The 21,627-nt window shown below is 48.8% G+C and overlaps 2 protein-coding genes across 11 annotated transcripts in view; one reads left to right on the forward strand and one right to left on the reverse strand.

Annotated features, from left to right (window-relative positions):
* The window catches only part of Rilpl1 (Rab interacting lysosomal protein-like 1), a 37,813-nt gene extending 27,382 nt beyond the window's left edge, over positions 1–10,431 (forward strand). Inside the window, exons 5-9 of one of the 9 annotated variants that reach the window (XM_039089435.2) lie at positions 8–186; positions 1,675–1,767; positions 6,835–6,925; positions 7,178–7,196; positions 9,683–9,822. In XM_039089435.2, coding sequence (XP_038945363.1) covers positions 8–186; positions 1,675–1,767; positions 6,835–6,925; positions 7,178–7,189 — 375 coding nt within the window. In that variant the 3' untranslated portion in view covers positions 7,190–7,196; positions 9,683–9,822. Of the gene's footprint in view, positions 1–7; positions 187–1,674; positions 1,768–6,834; positions 6,926–7,172; positions 7,197–9,682 lie in introns of all 9 variants that reach the window. The other 8 variants (XM_039089436.2, XM_039089437.2, XM_039089438.2 and 5 more) reach the window with 8 other exon arrangements.
* A 2,392-nt stretch (positions 10,432–12,823) lies between these two features.
* Positions 12,824–21,407, reverse strand: Snrnp35 (small nuclear ribonucleoprotein U11/U12 subunit 35). Of its 2 annotated transcripts, none has more exons than XM_006249325.5 (2): positions 20,416–21,407; positions 12,824–13,844 (listed from the first exon to the last, which is right to left on the reverse strand). In XM_006249325.5, exon 2 carries the CDS (start codon positions 13,839–13,841, stop codon positions 13,107–13,109), a length of 735 nt encoding a protein of 244 aa, XP_006249387.1. In that variant the 5' UTR covers positions 13,842–13,844; positions 20,416–21,407; the 3' UTR covers positions 12,824–13,106.
* Positions 21,408–21,627: the final 220 nt, after the last annotated feature.

Genomic DNA, 21,627 nt, shown 5'->3' on the forward strand with positions numbered 1-21,627 from the left:
CCTTCAGATCCCACCACAGCCAGATGGTGAGGAGTCCATTTCAGACGCAGAGAAGGCCGCCCTGGACCTCAAGGACCCCAACCGCCCTCGGTTCACGCTGCAGGAGCTGCGGGATGTGCTGCATGAGAGGAATGAGCTTAAGTCCAAGGTGTTTCTGCTGCAAGAGGAGCTGGCCTACTATAAGAGGTGAGGACCGGTAACCAGGAAACAAACAAAACTCTGGCCTGGCCTCAGGGACACACCCCGAACATGTCAGGACTGGTGTAACATTAGTCAGGCATCCTTATAGAGTTCATAAAGGTCACACAGCCTCAGGGCAGCCCACTGCCCGTCTTGCCAAATGCATTACTGGAAAAAGAAAAGAATGACCTTTTGAACCTTTGAGCTGCAAAAATGTCTGTCTCAGGGACTGGGGAGAAGAGTTTACATTGTGACATTGGGGACCTGTTCAGGTCCCTAGCCATGTGCTGTGGTTCCTGCCTGTTATCCCAGCCCTGGGGACGTGGAGACAAGCTGATCCCTGCTGTGGGCTGGCCCCCATTGTAGCCAAATTACTGGACTCTAGAATCAGTGAGAGACCCTGTCCCAAAAAAGAGAGAGGCTGGAGGGATGGCTTTGAGAGTGAGATCACTAAAACCCTCTTGCCTCAGGCACCTGCACCCACATATATTCTCTCTCTCTCTCTCTCTCTCTCTCTCTCTCTCTCTCTCTCTCTCTCTCTCTCAAATAAGAATAATAAAATAGCTGGGCATGGTGGTGCAAGCCCTTAACTCCAGGACTTGGAAGGCAGAGGCAGGCAGATCTCTGTGAGTTCGAGGCCAGCCAGGGCTAAAGAGAAACCACATTTTGAAAAAAACAAAAACAAAACAAACAAAACAAACAAACAAAACCACTATAGTGTCAGGTAGTGTGTGATCCCTTTAGCAAACCTCTGTCTCCAAAAGATATTCAGAACTGTAGCAAAATCACAGCGGGGAGGTGGCAATGAAAATCATTCTATGGGTAGAGGTCATCACATCACTAAAGGGTTGCAGCATGTGGAGGGTTGAGAAGAGAGGATTGGAAGGCGTTGATCATTTTCAGCTGCATAGGACATTCAAGGCCCATTTTGGGTACATGAGACCTTGTGTCAGAAAATCAAAACCAAGAAGGGATGGATGGAGGGCTGGAGATCTTCAGAAGCCATGTGAATGCTGGCATGGTGTGTGGCTTGCTAGTCATTCTAGAAGATCTGCAGAGCAAGCTGACTAGTAGGACTACCCTGATCTGAGAGCTCAGGGTTTGATGGAGAGATCCTGCCTCAAAGAAAAAGATGAGGGAGAGGGAGAGGAAGAGGGAGATAGAGAGATCCCCATTGGACCTCTGCATGTACACACATGTGCATATACATTCAGACATGAACACATGTCTGCAGGCATGCATACATGCACACACACCCTCACAACAAAATGAAGGAGTGGGGAGCAATCAAATCCTCATCTTAAACCACTTCCCCTGGGCCAGAGACCATCTTAGAGCCCCAGGCAGAGTGTGACAACAGAGACACCAGAAGCCATCTTCTCAAGTACCTTATTCCCCATCGAGAAATTTTGCACCCTATCAAACCATTCTATCCGCTTCTGGCATGTTCCGGTTCTCACAGAATTTTCTGACTTCTCGGTTGCATGCCTTCAGCGAAGAAATAGAAGAGGAGAATCGAATACCCCAACCTCCGCCCATCACACACCCGAGGACGTCCCCCCAGCCCGAGTCTGGGATCAAGCGACTGTAAGTGTTGTGTTTCCTATATGGGGGCCTCGTCACACGTGGCTCATCTTGGTTCCTGCGACCTCTGACTCCAGGTCTGTCTCAGGCTTGTTGCTAACCACAGCTGCTGAGACAAGCTGCTCCCAATGGCTGTGTGACCCGCCAACCTCCACCTTTTGGTTATCTCCTTGCCTAGACAGCCCGTTCTTCTTGGGCAGAGACTTGGGGGGCACCTGGAAGGCTGGGAGGAGCTGGGGCCTGTGGCATTTACTCAGAGCTTGCTTGGGCGAGTGCATGGGACGTGGCACCGGGCTTGGTACAGGGAAGACGTTGGAGGGCAGGGAGGCTCGTGTGTTTTCAATGCTTGAAATGTCAGCACTAAGTAGCTAGGTGTAGTGGCCCATGCTTGAATCCCAGCATTCAGGAGATGGAAACAGTAGGATCAGGAGTTCAAGGCCATTCTAGGCTACAATGTAAGTTCAAGACGAACCTGGGCTACATAAGTCTGTGTTAAAAAAGGGGAGGGGGGGCTCCACAGAGGCTTAGGTCCACCCCATTTTGGATTCCATGATGATAAACCCCCTGAGCTGTTATGTCTACCTTGGTACATTGGAACCACATATATGCAAACTCAGGCCCTGGTTGCTATGAGACACATGCAAAAGAAAGCTTGTAGCTTCTGTGATCTTCCCGGAGTGCCTGGCACTGTAGCTCTCCTTGGTTCTCAGGGGACTTTACAGACATTTTTCTTGGAAATGAAGAGAGGTGTGGAGTGTTGTCCGTTTTAGAAGATCTATGGGGCTCATCACAAGCCTGCTGGAGGCCAGCTCCCGTTCCCAGGATGTAGGTCATCTCCTGGTTCTAGCACATGGAAGAGTGTCATTTTTATAGGATCCTTGAAGCAACTGAGACTCCTGACTGGCCATAGTGCTGTAGAAGCAGGAGCCCTGCCCAGTGAGGTAGCCTGGCCCCAGAGTACTGTATTCAAGCCCTTTGTACACCCACCCACCTTGAGTTCTCAGGGCTATCACAGCCAGAAATGGGATCCCTGGTCCTGGGCCTTTTGCTTATTCCTAGAGAAGAGGTCTTGGGCCCCTCCCTAAATGCAATAGAAGCTTTGAGAAAAACAAAAAAGAGCAGGCAGCATGTGTGGGGGTGAGGAGAGGAAGTGGGCGTTCCGCGTATACCCTAGCCTTTAAAATTCAGTGACCATGCTGGGAAGTTGTTGGCCTGGTTTTGAGCAGAGGGAATGTGGGCTGTTTTGTACACCGGGTGGGCCCCCTCCCTTGGGAGGAGGCATCCTGCTCACTGTGGGCCCTGGGACTTCCAACAGCTCAGCAGCTTCCTGGAGCGCCTGGCTTTAAAGCTGGCCAGTTAGGCTGTACATCCTTGCTGGCTATTGGAGTTCTTCTGAGAGAGATATAAATACTGAGAATCTCAGAGTCTGGAGAGCTTCCCCTGACTCCCAGCATTTTTGACCGTGTTTGTTTGTTTGTTTGTTTGTTTGTTGTTGTTGTTTTCTCCATCTGGCATCACAACTTAGAAAACTTAGAAAACTGGAGAGAAAGAATAGTGTAATTCCAAGGTAACCAGCATAGTCCAGCCTCGGACATGTCTGTCTCCTGCCATTTACCTGGTTCCCCATGGTTGGGCTCCATCCCTCTCTATGCTCCTGCAAACTCAGACCCTGAACTCAGTGGGGCAGCCACCAGCAGCTTGGGAGTCTATGTCTACTAAGTGTGGTAGCTCACATCTGTAATTCCAGCATTTGGGAGGCTGAGGCAGGACTGCCACTATTTTGAGAGCCACCTAGATGGGTGTTAGCTTTATGCTGTATACAGTGCTCAGATGAGGATGGGGGGACTTCAAGTTTGAAGCCTGGAGAACTTAGTGTGAGAAAACCAAAACAGAGGCCAGTAAGATGCAGGTAAGACACAACAAGGCTACAGACCTACTAAGTTTGGTTCCCCAGAACCCACATAAAAGTGGACAGAAGAACTGCTTCCCCCATGCCAGTCTTCTGACCTATAGCCACACCCCCACATCACAGCTTGTGCGCATGCACACACACATACACTGTCCCAAAAAATAAAAGAGAAGCTGGAGGGATTGCTCTTACAGAGAATCTGGGCTCAGTTCTTATCACTCGTACCACACAACCTAACTCCAGCTGTAGAGAATCTAAAGCCCTCTTGCCTCAGGCTCCTGCACACACACACACACACACACACACACACACACACACACACACACACACACACATACACACATCACTTTTTTAAGTTATTTTTTTTTTCCAGTCTGACATGGGGACAGTGGCCCTGCTTTAGCACTTGAGCAGGCCACAGCCTCTGCCAACACTCTTCCCAAAGTCCCTCTTCCCCTTTAGCTTTGCCTTGGGTTGCTTAGCAACACTCTGTGCTCTGAGCCTGACAGGGTTATCAGCTCCAGAGAGACAGGGACAGAGACAGAGCAGGGCCACAACTCCTGTACATGCCGCACAGGTGGCCAGTTCTGTGGCAGGCAGTTTCCTACGGGTGACAGGGGCGGCCATCGGACACAAAAGGCTTTTGACCAGCATAGCGACAACACTGATAGCCTTTGTCCTGCTCATCTGCTGACTGAGATCAGTGGCCTGTGACAACTTTCATTAGTGGGCTCTGCTAGAGTCCTTCCTCTCCATATTGCCCCCTCTGTCTGTCCTCCCTGTCCTCGCCTTTGGACTGTGTTTGACCTGCATCTCTGGGTCCCTGCTCCTAGCCCACCTCTGTCACAACAGTCAGTAAAGAACTACCAGGAATAGTTGAAAGGGGTCACCACTTGAGTTGGGTCAGAGTCTTAAAGCTAGGGCAATCATCCCCGTATCTCAGATAAAGAAACGGAGACCTGGGCATGCTACAGACTTAATTCAAATCTGTGCAATTGGGAAAAAACTCAAAGCTGGGCCTCTGAACTGTGTCTTTTGTCCATATAAACTCCCTCCCTCCCTCTTCCTTCCTCTCTCACATCCCTGTATCCGCTAGTGGCTGTCTGCCCACATCCCTTATCACTCAAATGGACCCTGAGCCCAAGATGTCAGACTTGACGTTTGTTTCTGGACTGGGCGCAAGGGAACCAGAACCTCCCACTGCCAGTCAAAACAGCGAGTCTGAAGATGGTCCAAGAATAGCTTGTGACTGCGAGGTCACTGGCCTGAGAGGACAGGTTGGCACAGCCCAGGGAGGTCACAAGAGAGCCTCAAGTGACTTCAGTCTTGTCCCCAGGAATCTGCAAACACCTGTGTCCCTTTGGTGTCGTCCCTACTTCTGAGTTGGTCCCACACATGCACAGGATGGCATTCCCCTGGGCAGAGCCAAGAGTGGGTAGTCTGGAGGGAGACAGGAAGGAAGGCTACAGTAGCTGGCCTTAGGGACCCGGAAGCCTGGCCTTGGATAGGCCCCACCTCTGTCTGCAACAGTAAGGACCACAATATGTTCTGTCCCTGGCCTCGACTCCCACGCCCCTCCTCAGCCAGGAATAGTTTCTTCGAAGCCACCCTTGAAATGCCAGGTTTGAACGGCCCAAAAATACACAGCAGAGGCAGAGGAATTAAAACCATGTCCTGGGAATGGCTGTTCCTCTCTTACCGTGCTCCAACTAGCCAGGCTCAGCCACCCGAATCTTAGAATTGATTCAGTTGATCAATTATAAGAGCCAAGTTAATAAAGAAAAACAGAAAAAGATGTATTCAATGTATTCGATGTGGCCACAATGAGAAGAGACACACACACACACACACACACACACACACACACACACACCCCTTCAGGGGCCTGACGTCAGGGTAAAGTTTAAGGAGAAGGTGACAGCTGAGCACATATAAGCAGAGCCTTGATCAAGGCATAGCCCCTCCTATCACAGGCCCACCCTGTGCTTCAGTTTTGCCCTGCAAGGTGGTGAGCTTTGGCCCTCTGGAAACAGAATCCTCGGAGTCCCTTGTTTTTTTGTTTTTTTTTGTTTTTTTTTTTGGTTCTTTTTTTTTTTTTTTTTTTTTCGGAGCTGGGGACCGAACCCAGGGCCTTGCGCTTTCTAGGCAAGCGCTCTACCACTGAGCTAAATCCCCAGCCCCGGCATGGCACCTTTAATCCTAGCACTCAGGAGGGAGAGGCAAATGTATCTCTGTGAGTTCAAGTCCAGCCAGGTATACAGAGTTCCAGGACAGCCAGAGCTATCCAGAGAAACCCTGTGGCAAAACAAAACAAAACAAAACAAAACAAAACAAAACAAAACAAAACAAAAACAGAGAGAGAGACAGAGAGAGACTGTCTGAGGGGAGAGGGAGGGGGAAGGAGGGTGGGAGGGAGGGAGGGGGAGGAGGGAGAGAGAGAGGGAGAAAGAGAGGGAGGGGGAGAGAGAGAGGGAGGGGGAGGGGGAGAGAGAAGGACTTTGTCAGTCTGATTGGTCCTTGAGAGAGTCTTTCTTTCCTGGGTTGCTTGTCCTCTTAGGGTAAGTGACCTTTGGCCTTCCTTAGCCAGAGAGAGGGAGAGGGAGGGGGAAGGAGGGTGGGAGGGAGGGAGGGGGAGGAGGGAGAGAGAGAGGGAGAAAAGAGAGGGAGGGGGAGAGAGAGAGGGAGGGGGAGGGGGAAGGAGGGTGGGAGGGAGGGAGGGGGAGGAGGGAGAGAGAGAGGGAGAAAGAGAGGGAGGGGGAGAGAGAGAGGGAGGGGGAGGGGGAGAGAGAAGGACTTTGTCAGTCTGATTGGTCCTTGAGAGAGTCTTTCTTTCCTGGGTTGCTTGTCCTCTTAGGGTAAGTGACCTTTGGCCTTCCTTAGCCTATAGGAACATCACCCCCCCCATTTCTGCCTCTGTACAGGTCTTTGTCCAGATTTCTCCCCATATACAAAGTCCTTTTGACATAGGGCTCTCCTCCACTGTGTCCTTCTCTAGCAGGATCCTGTGTCTTCATGGGTCACACATACTGAGGAATGTGGGGGGCACGTCTCAGCCCACCACACAGACCATAGGTGCAGCTGTCAGTGAGGTCTCTTGCGGGGGGGGGGGGTTTCCTCGGTCGCACTGCCCTCTTTTTATCGTCTCTATCTGCTTCTGGAAGCAGGCTCTTTACGGCCGTCATGCCTATGGTGGCAGCTGGATTGCTCCTTGACGACCCCACGCTGCAGCCTGTCAGAAGACTCGTGTCCCTCGTAGGCACTGTCTGTGTTTGGGGTTTTGTTTTGGGGTTCTCTGCTGTGCTGTTGTGGCTGCTGCCAGCCCTTCCCTTCTGGCCACCTCAGTTGCATGGCATGCACCTGCTCGTTGGCATCTCGAGTGGGTATGGGGTGTGATCGCCACGGCTGCTCTTGACCTTCACGAGTGCAGCCCAGAATGTCACCGATAATTCTTTTTGTCTCTTCTGTTTTCGCTCTAAAAACCACCTTGTCCATGATCCAGTAAAGAAGGTCCTTTAAGTGACGGGTCAGTAACCGATGCCCCCCGGGGACTCGGGAGTGTCACTAACTGCTTTTCTAGTCACCGTTGGCCTGAAAGCTTCCTAAACAGCTTTGTCTTGGCAGCTGTTTGGTTTTGTGCAAGGAAAGGGTGGGGGCTGGGGAGTGGGGGGAGCTGCTGTCTGCCTTCCCTCCAAGTGTGAAGTAGCAGGCGGCTTTCCTATGTCAGGCTGAGACAGCAGAGAGGAGGCTGAAGTGGTTTGGGCTAGCTAACTCCACAGCTGCTCAGTGTTAGAAAGAGCCTTCTCCTACTGATCATGAACCGTCACTTGCCTGCTTGCAACTTGCCCTTCAGAGCTCTGGAGAATTCTCCCAGGTGAACCAGGCTTGAGGGTGCAAGAACGTCCTATCCCTGCTAGGAAGGAAATGTAGTTCCAGCAACACCCCAGAAGAGTAAAATCCTCTTCACTAGACAGGATTATAACAAACTGAGTGGGACTGGGGAGTTGGCTCGGTTGGTAAAGTCATAGCCTAGTAAATGTGAAGACAGGAGCTCAGATCTCCAGGACCCATGTCAAGTCAGAATCAGGAGCATGCATCGGACATCCCAGCTCTCCTACTGAGGGACAGGAGAGAGGGGCTGGCAATAGCAGAAGTGAACTAGACCCTGTCTCAAACAAAGTTAGGGAACTTGTAAGCTGGCTTAGCAGCCAAAGGTGCTTCCTGCCAAGCATGACAGACCACCTGGGGTTGAGGCAGGAGGATGACAAGTTAAAAGCCAGTCTAGGCAATTTGACAGAACCTTGCAAGATTAGTATTAAAGGGTTGGGAGTTTGGAGAGATGGCTGGTTGAGTAAACACGAAACCTAACAAGGCCTGACACCTAAGAGAGAGTGGAAGAAGAGAGCCAATTTCACAAGTTGACGTCACACACACACACACACACACACACACACACACACACACACACACACTTAGCATGTGAGATTTGAGAGCTGGCAAGATGGCTCAGTGGATCCGTGGATTAAGGCCCTGGCCACCAAGACTAACAACCTGAGTTCAACTCCTGGGACCCACACAGTAGAAGATGAGAACTGACTGCTGCTATCTGTTCTCTCACCCCCCATGCGGGAGCTATGTCACTTGACTGCCCACATATCCATACAAACTCATCAATGAATGGATGAGTGACTATTAGGAATGGCTTTGCCTCAGAATCATCTTCCTCATAAAGTTCTCTTTTTTTAAAGATTTATTCTATGTATGTGAGTACACTGTTACACTCTTCAGACATACCAGAATAGAGCATCAGATCCCATTACAGATGGTTGTGAACCACCATATGGTGGCTGGGATTTGAACTCAGGACCTCTGGAAGAGCAGCCAGTGCTCTTAACCACTGAGCCATCTCCCCAGCCCTTTCTCCTAACTTTCATGTTCTTTCAAAGGATCATTAAGCTCGTTAAGGAAATTCCTAGGCGGAGACTGGGGCTCAGTGCATTAGAGCATTTGCCTAGCATGGACAGGGTCCTGGGTTTGATGTCCAGCGTGTCATAAACTAGGTATGGTGATTCACACCTGTAACCCCAGCAGTTGGGAAGTAGACACAGAAGGCTCGTAAGTTCACGGTTGTCCTCTGCTATGTAACTTGGGGGCCACGTTGAGCTATCTAAAATCTTCTCTCGGGGTTGGGGATTTAGCTCAGTGGTAGAGCGCTTGCCTAGCAAGTGCAAGGCCCTGGGTTCGGTCCCCAGCTCTGAAAAAAAAAAAGAAAAAAAAAAACCTTCTCTCTAAAAATGAGAAAGAGAGAAACCGGGCTGGAGAGATGGCTCAGTGGTTAAGAGCACTGACTGCTCTTCCAGAGGTCCTGAGTTCAAATCCCAGCAACCACATGGTGGCTCACAACCATCTGTCATGGGATCTGATGCCCTCTTCTGGTGTGTCTGAAGACAGCTACAGTGTACTCACATATAAGAAATAAATATTAGGGGTTGGGGATTTAGCTCAGTGGTAGAGCGCTTGCCTAGCAAGCGCAAGGTCCTGGTTCGGTCCCCAGCTCCGAAAAAAAAAAAAAAGAAAAGAAAAGAAAAAAAAATATTAAAAGAGAGAGAGAGAGAGAGAGAGAGAGAGAGAGAGAGAGAGAGACCAAATTCCTGAGTGGCATAGCTGAGCCATGGATTGTTTACCTGCCTGGCTTTTGCGAAGACCCGGGTTGTGTTGATTTTCTTTTCTTCAGTAATTACAGGAGAGATTCCCTCTAGTGGCCAGGTAGGAGTGCCCCAGCTCCCATCACATACATGCAGGCTGCTCACTCTGTGATTTATAAGGTTCTGAGACTAAACAACACACAGAAGCCCCGATGCTCTCTAGGATTCGGCTGACCGCATCCCCCATACCAAGAATGGATCTGCTCCTGTGTTTGTTCCTGTGTGTCCCAGCACTGACAGAAGCGGGTAGGTAGGACAGCAGACAGCAAGCACTAATCTCCATCTTTCTCTTGTTCCTTTCCAAAAGGTTTAGCTTTTTCTCCCGGGACAAGAGGCGCCTGGCCAACACACAGAGACCCACACACATCCACGAGTCCTTTGGCCAGTGGGCGATTACCCACCGAGATGACGGGTACACGGAGCAAGGACAGGAAGCCCTGCAGCACCTGTGACTGGACCTCCTCCTGGACCTCCTGCCACCCGCTCCAGGTGGCCTCGACATCAACTCCTCAAACGAACTGTCTGCTTTGAGGATGGATGATGAGAAACTGACGCCAAATTCTGAAGTGTTTATTTATCTGCAGGGCTCCCCAGTTTATACTCAATGCCTCTGACCCCTTAGGACCTATATTTAATAAGATGAGGATATGAAACCAGACCACATTAATTTTAGTTAGTGAGCTTCCTAACCTGAACGCATCACCACTATCATAGCTATTTGACTCTCCTAGGTTTCGTTTTTTTATGGCCTTGGTCGGTGAGGAGCAGTGGCAAGGGGTGAGTTTTATATTACGAAGTTGCCCTGGAGGTAGCAGGCTGTACAGAAAGTGTGAATCGGACAGGTGGAGCCTCTAATCATAGGACGGGCTACCCAGTTTGGCTGGGACCCAACAGAAGATCATGCAGTCCTTCTAGCCACTGTCTAGGAGCAACCTTGAGATCGTCACTCTGTCCCTGATAAGAGCTAGAGGCCCAAGCAGCCTGTCCGAGATGGTGTGCCTTGGAATCTGCTGTGAGCTTCACAGTACTAACCAAACAAAGTTGTTTAGGATGAGACATTGGCTTGTTTCCTGTGTGCCTTTTTCCTTTCCTGCCATCTTTTGTCTTTTTCTCATGTACCTTGGGTGAATGAAATACTCGGGTCCTGTGCAAAGACGACACTGCTTTAGAGTGGATTGGGTGAGGAACTGAAGGCTAACCCATGGACTGATGCACAGAGCACTTGGGGATCAGGGCCTCAGGGGGGTGACACTTTCTAAGATCATATGATGAGTGGGACCATGCCCTGAGCATTATGCCATTTAGCTGAGAAACAAGGTGAAGCTGATCACGTGGGTGCATGCCGATAGCACTCACTGTGGCTTTAGTGTGAGTGACACCTCAGGTTCCAGCCATTTTCTGACAGCAAGGATGTGGAAATTTCTATAGCAACTCATTTTGTGGTGGCTTTTAAGTCAAGATTTTATTATACAGCCCCCGTTGGCCTCAGATTCCCAACAGTCCTGTGTCTCCCAAGTGCTGGGTCGACAGGCTTGTGCCACCACTCGTGGCTCTACTAGTAACTTTTATCATTGTGTGATGTGTGTGTCATGGTGCTCATGTGGAGGTCACACATCTTTCACAATCATGGGTTCTGGGGATCTAAGGTCAGGGTTGTGTGACCTTTTGAAAGAGATTTGATTTTAGTGTTTGTGTGAGTGCCTCCGTGTGTGTGTGTGTGTGTGTGTGTGTGTGTGTGTGTGTGTGTGTGTGTGTGTGTGTGCGCGCGCACTTGTCCACATAAGGCCAAAAAAGGGTATGGGATCCCTGGAACTGGAATTAGAGCTTTTAAAGCCGCTTTGTGTTATGTGATACCAAGAATAGAACCCGGGTTACCTCTGAAAACATCAAGTGCTCTTAAAATCCTGATTTGACTCTGCAGACCAAGTAATATATCCGTTTATGCTCTGAGCCATCTTGCTAGCTCTCCAAAGGCAGTATGTTTACTGACTGAAACGGCTAGATCAAACTTAGCCTCGCATGTGGTGAGATTAAAGATGGGCCTCACCGGTCCCCAGCTCCGGAAAAAAAAAAAAATTAAGGGGCTGGGGATTTAGCTCAGTGGTAGAGCGCTTACCTAGGAAGCGCAAGGCCCTGGGTTCGGTCCCCAGCTCCGAAAAAAAGAACCAAAAAAAAAAAAAAAAATTAAAGATGGGCCTCACCAAGCCCAGCTAAATGCCATTTTATTTATTTATTTTTTTCTTTTCTTCGGAGCTGGGGACCGAACCCAGGGCCTTGCGGTTGCTAGGCAAGCGCTCTACCTCTGAGCCAAATCCCCAACCCCGCATTTTATTTTTTTTAAAGTCTTGAGAGCGGTTTTTGGTTGGTTTCAAGTCCACAGAATCTAGCTGTCCAGCAAACCAGAATCCAGATAGTCAGAAAAAGAGCATACCAGTCCTTCAAACGAGGTCCAGGTAGTCTCTTGCTCCTCCCTTCCGTTTTTTTTTTTTCTTCAAAATTTATTTATATGTGAGCACACTGTAGCTATCAGACACACCAGAAGAGGGCATCAGATCCTGTTACAGATGGTCGTGAGCCACCATGTGGTTGCTGGGATTTGAACTCAGGACCTCTGGAAGTGCAGCCAGTGCTTTTAACCGCTGAGGCATCTCTCCAGCCCCACTCCTCTCTTTCTTTCATCCCATTCCTGCTGAGAAAGTCTCACTTAGCAACCCTGGCTATCCTGGAGCTCACTCTGTAGACCAGGCTGGCCTCAAACACAGAGATCCGCCTGTCTCTGCATACAGCACCACCGCTGAATTTACTTTACAAGAGCTCTGAGTCATCATGGATCACAGCCCTGCAAGAATGCTTTTTGTTTTACATGGCTGTCTTGAAAGAAGGCTGGCAGCTGGCATTCTTTCTGGGAGTGGGTTACACGGACTTGACAGCAGCTGCCTGCTGACCCAGATGTTCAACCTGCTGTCGAGTTATTAAGAGCTGGAAACATTCTCCTTGGATTTGGCCTTTCTAGGCTCTTTTCTTTCAATTCAGCAAACCCTGGGGCTACAAACATGAAAATGCAAAAGACAATGTATGCCGGGAGTCAATGTCAGTGTAACTAATTCTTATAGGCTATGGAGACAATCTTATTTTGTACCCTAAACTGGCTTCAACTTGCAATTCTCCTGCCTTGGTCTAGGATGACAGGGCTGTGCCATCACACCAGGCTACTTCAGGGTTTTAAACCACTATCCTCTCTGCCACACGTTCAACCCTACCTCAAAGGGTGTGAGAAAGCACAGACCTAGATTCTTTTTTTTTTTTTTTTTTCTTTTCTTTTTTTCGGAGCTGGGGACCGAACCCAGGGCCTTGCGCGTGCTAGGCAAGTGCTTTACCACTGAGCTAAATCCCCCCCCCTTTTTTTTTGCAATCTTTATTGAAAACTTCAATATTAATTACATAAAAATTCTAGTCATAGATTCTTTATTATCCTCTTTCATACTCCTGCCTCCAACTCCCGAGTGCTGGGATGACGGCATGTGAACACTTTCTATTTCCACTTGAGTGGGTGACAGATACAGTTGTTTCTCCCTCTCATCCTACGTGGCTGTGGTTGGAGTGCTTGCCTGGCATGCCTGTGCTCTCCAGCTCAATCCCCAGTACTGCAAAAGGAATGGCCCCAGCCTGACAGAGGCCTGGTGGCTTCAGCCCCTACCCTCTGCGTGGGCCTCCACTGCCTGCTGCTGGCTCTACTTACTTCTGTCCCTCTTGTCCCTGGTTTTGGCCCTCTCGTCCCTGAACTCCCTCTCTCTTTCCCAATCATTCTCAGGCCACACCCTGGCCCTGTCTTGCCAGTGCTTCTCTCGGCCCCTATCATGGTCCCGTTCCCTGGGCCTGGGATCCCAGTGTCTGTCCCTGGATCGAGATCGCTCCCTCCTTTCCCTTTTCCCTTCTCTATGCGGCTCATTCTTGACAACTGGCAAGTTGATGGGTTTTCGGAAAGGTCGATCCCGGCCACCAAACCTCAGTTGCCCAGATTCCTTTTTCCCACCCAACCCACCACCCAGACGCCGAGGGATCCAGCCACGGAGGGTCCTCTCTAGCTCATAGTCCACAAATATCTCATGCTGGTCAATGACCAGTCCATCAGCATCTCTGTAGGCCTTCAGCAGGGCCCTCTCCTCCTTGTACTCAATGAAGGCATAGCCCTTGGAGAAGCCTGTCACCAGGTCCCGAACCAGCCGTAGCCGTCGGATGTCTCCATATCGGGAGAAGACTTCCTTTAACTTCTCCTCTTTGGTCTGCAAGTTCAGTCGTGCTACAAACAGGGTAAGGAGAGGGTCTCCGGTGACTCCTTTGTTGGGGACATAGCGGGCCAGCATGGCCCTCCACACAGCCCGGTCATGTGGGTCTTCATCTGTACCATCGATGCTGCCAGCTTTAAGCGGGTCATATTCCTTGGCAATGGGCATCCAGTCGCTCATGTTCTACAACAGTAACAGAAAGTTAGGGAGCCCCCACGCTTCCCCACCCTCACCTCAGCTCTGGAAAGCAGTGCCGTGCACCCCCTTTTGTGGAAGGTGCGCCTCACAAACGTAGGGCTTCCTTTATAGTCCCAAGCTGGCCCTGAACTCCAAATCCTCCTGCCTCACCCTTAGTGCTGACATTACAGGAGTGTGCCACCAACTAACCTCACTGCTCATGTAGAGGGCAGTGGGCTCAAGATCAGAGGCTCTCTTCACAGCTCCCAACAGGGTGCCCCATTCATGCTGGACATGAGAATGCCTGTGCCCTGCTGTAGCTCATTCCTATTGACACAGTTAATGCAGACTCTAGAAAGCTTTGACCGCCCACTAACCCTGTGAAGCCAATGCTGGAATCCTGTTACAACCAGGAGTGTGAGAAACACTGGGGGCAACTCCTTTCCTAACATGTCCTTGGAATGATTTTATTCCTGGCCATGCTAATGTGCACATGTAGACTCAGCACCCAGGAGGCTGAGACAGGAGAGTTGCCACAAGTTTGAGACCAGTCTAGGCTACCTGACTCAAAACCCAGCGAGCTAGGGGCTGGAAAGACGACTCATTAGTTAAGAGGACTGGCTGCTCCTGCAGAGGACCCAGGTACGGTTCCCACCACCCACCTGGATGGCTCATAACCCTCAATTATTCCAGTCCCAGGGAATCTGAAGCCCTTTTCTGGCTTCTTTGAACACCAGGCATGTGCACACACAAACATGCAGACTGTTAAGTCCAAAAGTGCCTCACAGAGGCCACTCACAGATGCAATTGGCAAGAGTTTTCATTTCAAGAAAGCAAGAAGCCTGCCTGTAGGGGTCAGCAGCTTACAAAAATGAAATGCCATTCAAAGGCACACCATCCTTTATTAGGGAACTGGGGGAATTTTAGCTAGGATTAGGCAATCTAAAACCTCATTGGTAGGTGCCACGGATGTTACATGGGTTATTTTTTTTAAAGATTTATTTATTATTATATATAAGTACACTATAGCTGTCTTCAGACATACCAGAGGAGGGCACCAGATCTCATTACAGATGGTTGTGAGCTACCATGTGGTTGCTGGGAATTGAACTCAGGACCTCTGGAAGGGCAGTCAGTGCTCTTAACCACTAGGCCATCTCCCCAGCCCAATGGGTTGGTTTTGGATTGCCTTGAGTCCAGGTGATCAGGAACTGCATTCCTGTGTCATGAACATTTAACCATAGGATGAGATACCCAAACCATATAAGGCTGCCCTGCACAGATGGCCACAGATATTTCCCATTCCTGTGAGTGTCTCCAGGCTGTTCTTTGGATAGGGGTTTTATGGCCTTGTTCCTGGAGCTGGTGACTTATGCCTAGTTTCTGGGATTGAGCACTTGGGCGTGGGGAAGTTATGGTCCGTTCCTGGAACAGATGACCTTCCTTTGAAGTCAGGCCTGGTCCTAACATGGCGTTTCTGTTGTCCTCTCATTCGCCTTGAAATCATACCATGGGCCAAATCATAGGCCCATCTTCTGGGTGACGGGGTTGAGATGTTCACACTGAGACAGTAGGACCATAACCTGGACTGTGGAGGTGTGCTCTCACACAGATTTGACTAGTGCATTACCACATAAGATCCACAGGTGAGGACCGTTATCAGTGCAGTCAGCCTGGTGGACCGGAAAAGCGACGATTTGTCCAGCTTTGAATCTGTCGTCTGAGTTCAGCGCTCTCCTCTAACCTCTGGAGGATCACAGCCAGGCTGTGATAATGCCTGAGTTGGTGGTGTAGAACAGCATTGCTTCCCCCATTCCAGGAAGCGGAAGTCTAGTCCCCTTCTATTTTCTAGTACTACTTCAGCTAATGAGTCTAACGACTGTTCTAAGCGACGGACAGACTTTCTAAGTGAGCTAGATCTGTGTCAAGGCTGTATAAGACCTGAAGGGTTTGAGTTGCTCTGACGAGGGCTATAGCACCAGAGCCAATTCCTGCAACCATGCCAGACCTCGCTAGCATTGTAAGGAGGACTGCTGAGGCAAATTCTCATCTTTTCCTGTGGTGACCAAAGCCATCTCCATATAGATAAAGTGTATTAGTCAGGGTCCTCTAGAGTCACAGAGCTTATGGAAGGTCTCTATGCATTAATAGAAATTATTGTAATGGCCTACAGTCTTCCATCTAACCCAGCAATGGGCAGCTGTGAAGGGGAAGTCCAAGAACATAGCAGTTGCTCGGTCCTAAGAGCTGGTTGTTTCGGCTGCTCTTCTGTATAAGCTAGAACTAGGTTCCAACAGACGTGCTGGCAAGTAAATGAAGCAGACAAAAAAGAGTGAATCTTCCTCTTCCAGTTTCCTTACGTAGGCCTCCAGCAGAAGGTGTGGCCCAGTTTAAAGGCTTGTACCACCAAACCTGGACCTAGGACTTGCTTTATCCCAGGCTGACCTTGAACTTAGAGATCTGCTTGCCTTAGTCACCTGGGATTAAAGGAATGCACTATCTTGCCTGGGCGTAAGCTTTTCATAGCCACTATACCTCAAGATCTCCATGCCAAGATACAGGTCAGAAACCTGTGTCTTCCAGCATCAAGATCTGGATCATAGGGCTGGAGAGATGGCTTGGCGGTTAAGAGCACTGACTGCTCTTCCAGAGGTCCTGAGTTCAAATCCCAGCAACCACATGGTGGCTCATGACCATCTGTAATGAGATCTGATGCCCTCTTCTGGTGAAGACAGCTAGTGTAATTATATATAATAAATAAATCTTAAAAAAGAAAGATCTGGATCATAGATGTGCCCTCCATTTCTGGATTCTAGTTCATTCTAGATTTAGTCGAGTTGACACCATGAATACCATCATAGTAAGGTAATAGAGCGCTGGAGCTATGACTCAGTGGTTAAGAGTCCTGACTGCTCTTCCAGAGGTCTTGAGTTCAACTCCTAGCAATCACATGGTGGCTCACAGCCATCTGTAATGGGATTGGATGCCCTCTTCTGATGTGTCTATAGACAGCAAACAGTGTAGTCACATATATTAAAAATAAACTTAAAAAAAAAAAGGTAATAAAGGGAATGGGTAACCAAAACACACAAGCTGGAATTCTGGAGTACCTGTAGATGGATTTTAAGGGGTTACGCTCAAGGTGCCTGCAAATCAAGTTTCATTTAGGAGCACAATGTAGGAGTTTCTGACTTCTACGGTAAGTGTACGATTGCAAATAAAGTGAAGGAAGCTATTTAGTCTTCTCCCTTTTTCTCTCACACACAGTCCCTTTCCAGTCACTGCTTGAAGGGTTAGAACTGGGACCTTTCCTATGAACACTTTGGTGGCCTTTCTTGGGGGTATCAACAAATTTTCCATGTTAGCACAACCAGTATGGAATGGTGACCTCAGTTCCAGGAAGAGCCAACAATCTTCTCAGGTGAGGTTAGTGGTGGAGTTAAAGGTAAAGTTCAAGCGCAATCTAAACAGGGCAGATATGTCAAAGGCCCTAGAGAGAGGTGTGAAGACTGGAAGTGAGACTGAGTTTAAAAGGGAGAAGGGGGGGTTGGGGATTTAGCTTAGTGGTAGAGTGCTTGCCTAGCAAGCGCAAGGCCCTGGGTTCGGTCCCCAGCTCCGAAAAAAAAAAAAAGGGAGAAGGGATCTGAAACAGAGGCTGATGATGTAGTTTTCAGGACAGGCAAGGAGTGGCATTGCTAGTGGGGCTGGTCCTATAGCTATATGGTGTGTGTGTGTGAGTGTGTGTGTGTGTTCAGAAAAGACTATTTGTTTTTGTGTCTGGAAGGGAAATCTCCTATTGTGTCCATGATAGACCATGGGCACAAAAGGGACGAAAGCATTCCCTACACTTTCGTCCCTTCTCCATTATTGAGATGGAGATGGGATCTCCCTCACGTTGAGCCCACCAATCCCCTGCAGTCAGGCTTGCTATCCTGCCTATCTAGATAAATTCCCGATTATTATGTACTCATGGGGTGTTGACCTCAGTGCCCCATTTATGGCAAAAGAAGCTTCCTATATCACCTTAAATCCCATAATCATTTGTGGGCATGCATTGAGTTGGACGGTTGTGAACTGTAGCTCTTGGCAGTTCTTCCTGCAAGTCACTAGCAATTTGCAGTTCCTGAGATGACAAACAGGGTTTACCTCTTGGCCTCAGGCCCTTCCATATGTATCAGGCCAGGACACAGAGGTCTAGGTTAACAGTCAATTGACTGGACCAGTCAATGTCAAAGTCTGTACCTCTCTCCCTGAATCTCGTGGGCTTCTCCCAGGGCCTGGAAGAATCCATTTGGTGGTAAGAGCTTGAGGAGGGTTTGTGTTCCCTGAAGTCTGATCTCCAAGCAGAGCAAATGCGAGGTGCTGGTAGTTGGAACCCTCTGGAGACCTGTCCGGACCCTCAGTTGTTTAGGGCGCAGCAGGGCGTGTGTGAGGCAAGTTTTTGAACTCTTAAATTAAGCAGGTTTTGTGGGTGGGTAACAGCCTCGGGTCTGTAGTTGTCAGGGTCTGCATGTGGGTCAACAGGTTTTAGGTGGGACATTAGTTAATGTCTCCTTTAAGGTCTAATTCATTCTCTCTATTTGACCTGAACTTTGGGGTCAGTAAACACAATGGAGTTTCCAATTTGTCCCCACAGCCTTGACTAACTTTTGGGTTACCTGGGGGAGAAAAGCAGGTCAATTGTTTCACCCCATGAGTACAGGGGCGGGGGGGGGAGTATATCTGAAGATGATGTCTTCTAACAGCTTCTTAGCCATTACCACATTTGGTGGGCTAGGCCTCTGTCCATCCTGACAGGGTATCTACTAACAGCAAGTATCTGTACCCATACGACCCAGGCTTGATTTCTGTAAAGTCACTCTTCCAGGTTTTTTAGGTTAGTTTCTTTCCCTGGATCCCCATCTGGAGCTCCCTCCATGCTTAGCCTTGACTAGACTGCAGATGGGGCACCAAGCCCTGGCTTCCACTGTTTTTGTCCTTAAGTCGTAAAGACTTTAAGGTGCTCTCTTCAGAGTAGGTGTTCAACCTTTCTTCTCCCTAGGTGGGCGTTCTGGTGCATCTGCCAAGCAAGGTCTGAGGGGAGGACAATCCTTCCATCCGGGTCCTGTAGAATCCCTTTTCCTTGGAGGCTGCTTGTGCAGGTTTAGATCCTCTGTAGTTCCTTGTTGGTGTAAATTGGGACCTCGGGCCACGTGCATTTCATCACCGGAGCAGCTGGGCCATTAGGATACTGGTGACCTGGAGTGCTGCTCCCGGCCCAATCCCAGTTGTTTCCTCCAGGGATGGTTCTGTCTCCCTTTTGGTGTCCAGGGCAAGTGTATGGCTGCTATTTTCTAGGACAGTCACACTGCTTGTAGGAGGCTTAGGATCTCATACTTATCTGTTGACAGTTTTTCCTTCTGAGGTGAGAAGCTCTCTTTCCTTGTAGATGACCCCATGAGCATGCTCAGTGGCAAAAGCATAACCACCTGTCCATGTGATATTGAGTCTTCTTTCTTGGCCTAGCTGTGGGGCCTTTGTCAGAGCTATTAATCCAGTTTTCTGGGCTGACATACCTGTAGTCAAGAATCCTCAACTTTTGATCATCCTGCCTCTACTTCCTCAACGTATGTGCAAACCAACCCATCTCGTTTTCTTGGGATGTGGGCGGGTCTTTTTCTTTTCTTCTTAAGATTTATTTATTTATTTTATGTACGTGTGTACACAGACACACCAGCAGATGGCATCAAATCTCATGACAGATGGTTGTGACCCATCCTGTGGTTGCTGGGAATTGAACTCAGGACCTCTGGAAGAGCAGTCAGTGCTCTTAACTGCTGAGCCATCTCTCCTGCAACCCCCTTCCCCTTTTCCTTTCCTTTTTTTTTTTTTTTTTTTTCTTGTTTGTTTTCTTTTTGGAGACCCGATTTCACCCTGTAGCCCTGGAACTGGCTCTGTAGAGAAGGCTGGCCTTGAACTCAGAGATCCATCTGCTTCTACCTCCCAAGGGCTGGGATTAAAGGGCTGGCATGCGATAGCACTGCCTACCCCAGCCCCAAAAGGTGTCTTAATAGCTCCTTTTTGTTTGTTTGTTTGTTTGAGATTAGGCCTAAAGAAGCCCAGGCAGGCATAGGTCTGTAATCCCGACCTTGATTAATTAATGAGTTGGAGACGGGCCCAGGACACGTGATGTATCCGTTTTTAAAAGGAGAAAAAAAAAAGTCCTCACCTTAAGTGTAGAAGTCTCAGGAATTTGAGAAACTGGCAAATGCTCCTTCGGAAAACCAAACTAAAAAGAAACAGCTACTGCCAAACCATTTCAGGCATGCGCAGTGGTGCTGAGGAAGCCAAGACGGAACTGTCGGAGTGAAGCTGGCCTCTCGGTACCCAGGTTACAGCTACGCGAGGATAAGGCTGCTCCCCCACCACTCACCCGCGCCGCCTTCCCACCCAACCCACAGGCTCACTCCCACTTCCCGGCCTCTGCCAGGCTTCAACATGGCGTCGGCCACGCGCGGACGTGGCGCCCTGCCAGGCCTGTTTGGGGACTCTCTCCGCCTTCTTGCGTTGGCCCTGCCCCTTTCGAGCTTCCACTCACCTCAGCAAAAGTTGGGTTCTTTCCACAGGGAGACAAAAGTAGTTTCCACCGCCCGTTTGCCAGAGGCTGCAGATTCCTTACTCCGACCTCCACTGGAACTCTTTATTGGCAGCAGCAGATTCGCCACGACCGTTGAGCAATGTGTTTTTGTTTGTGTGTGTGCGCGCGCGCGTGTGCTGTCAGAGACAGGATTTCTCTATGTAACCTTGGCTCCCCTAGAACTCTCTTCGTAGACTAGGCTGGCCTCGAACTCAGAAAAACTCGGCTGCATCCTGAGTCCTAAGTGTGGGACCTTCTTCCATCTTTTGCATTACTTAAAAATAATAAATTGATTATATGAGTCAACATACAGAAGTGTATATTTTGAGGATAAGGAGATTTTTTTTTTGTTTTTACATTAAAAAAAAAAAACTAAATTGATAGTTGGTAGACTACTGAATGTGCAGTTAGTTTTCTAAAACCAGTTTACCCTGCGAATCTGGTTATATTGAATTGGTTCCTAGAAAATCCAGTGATGTTAATGAGAAGTTTTTCGTACAATTTCCACAGATTTACTAATCTCTAGATTTAGTAACTTCACTTTTAGTATAGGGCAAGATGAGTACGACTGTAATCTCGGCATTTGAGAGTTTGAAGCAGGAGGATTGCCATTTACAGGCCACATGACACCCAGTCAACAAACTGGAGAGATGGTTCAGGGATTGAACGCCCTGGCTGCTCTTCCAGAGACCCGATTCGGTTCCCACCCAGCACAGTTACTGAAGTCTGTAACTTCAGTTTCAGAGGATTAATGACTTCTGGCCTCCCAAGACATTGCAAACGTGTTATTTAGGCAAAACACCGATATACATAAAACAAGAAAAAACCTAACTGGGGGGAGGTGGCGCATGCCTTTAATCCCAGCACTCGAGAGGCACAAGAAGGATGATGCCTGAGTTTGAGTCCAGCCTGGTCTACAAAGTGAGTTCCAGGATAGCCAGAGCTACACAGAGAAACCCTGCTGAAAAATGAAAATAATAATAATACAAAGAAACACAAATGAACTGTAAAGACCTATATTCATTGTACAAATATATGTAACCACATAGGGTTTTTTCCCCTCTTGTCTTTAGATTTTTAAATTGATTAAAATAAATGGGTTATCTTACATTATGATTCTACTCAGAGAAGAGCCTAGGTGTATGGCTAAATATGTTTTTAGTTCGAATCCTA

This window comes from Rattus norvegicus, chromosome 12 (genome assembly GCF_036323735.1).
Source record: "Rattus norvegicus strain BN/NHsdMcwi chromosome 12, GRCr8, whole genome shotgun sequence".
Classification (NCBI taxonomy): domain Eukaryota; kingdom Metazoa; phylum Chordata; class Mammalia; order Rodentia; family Muridae; genus Rattus; species Rattus norvegicus.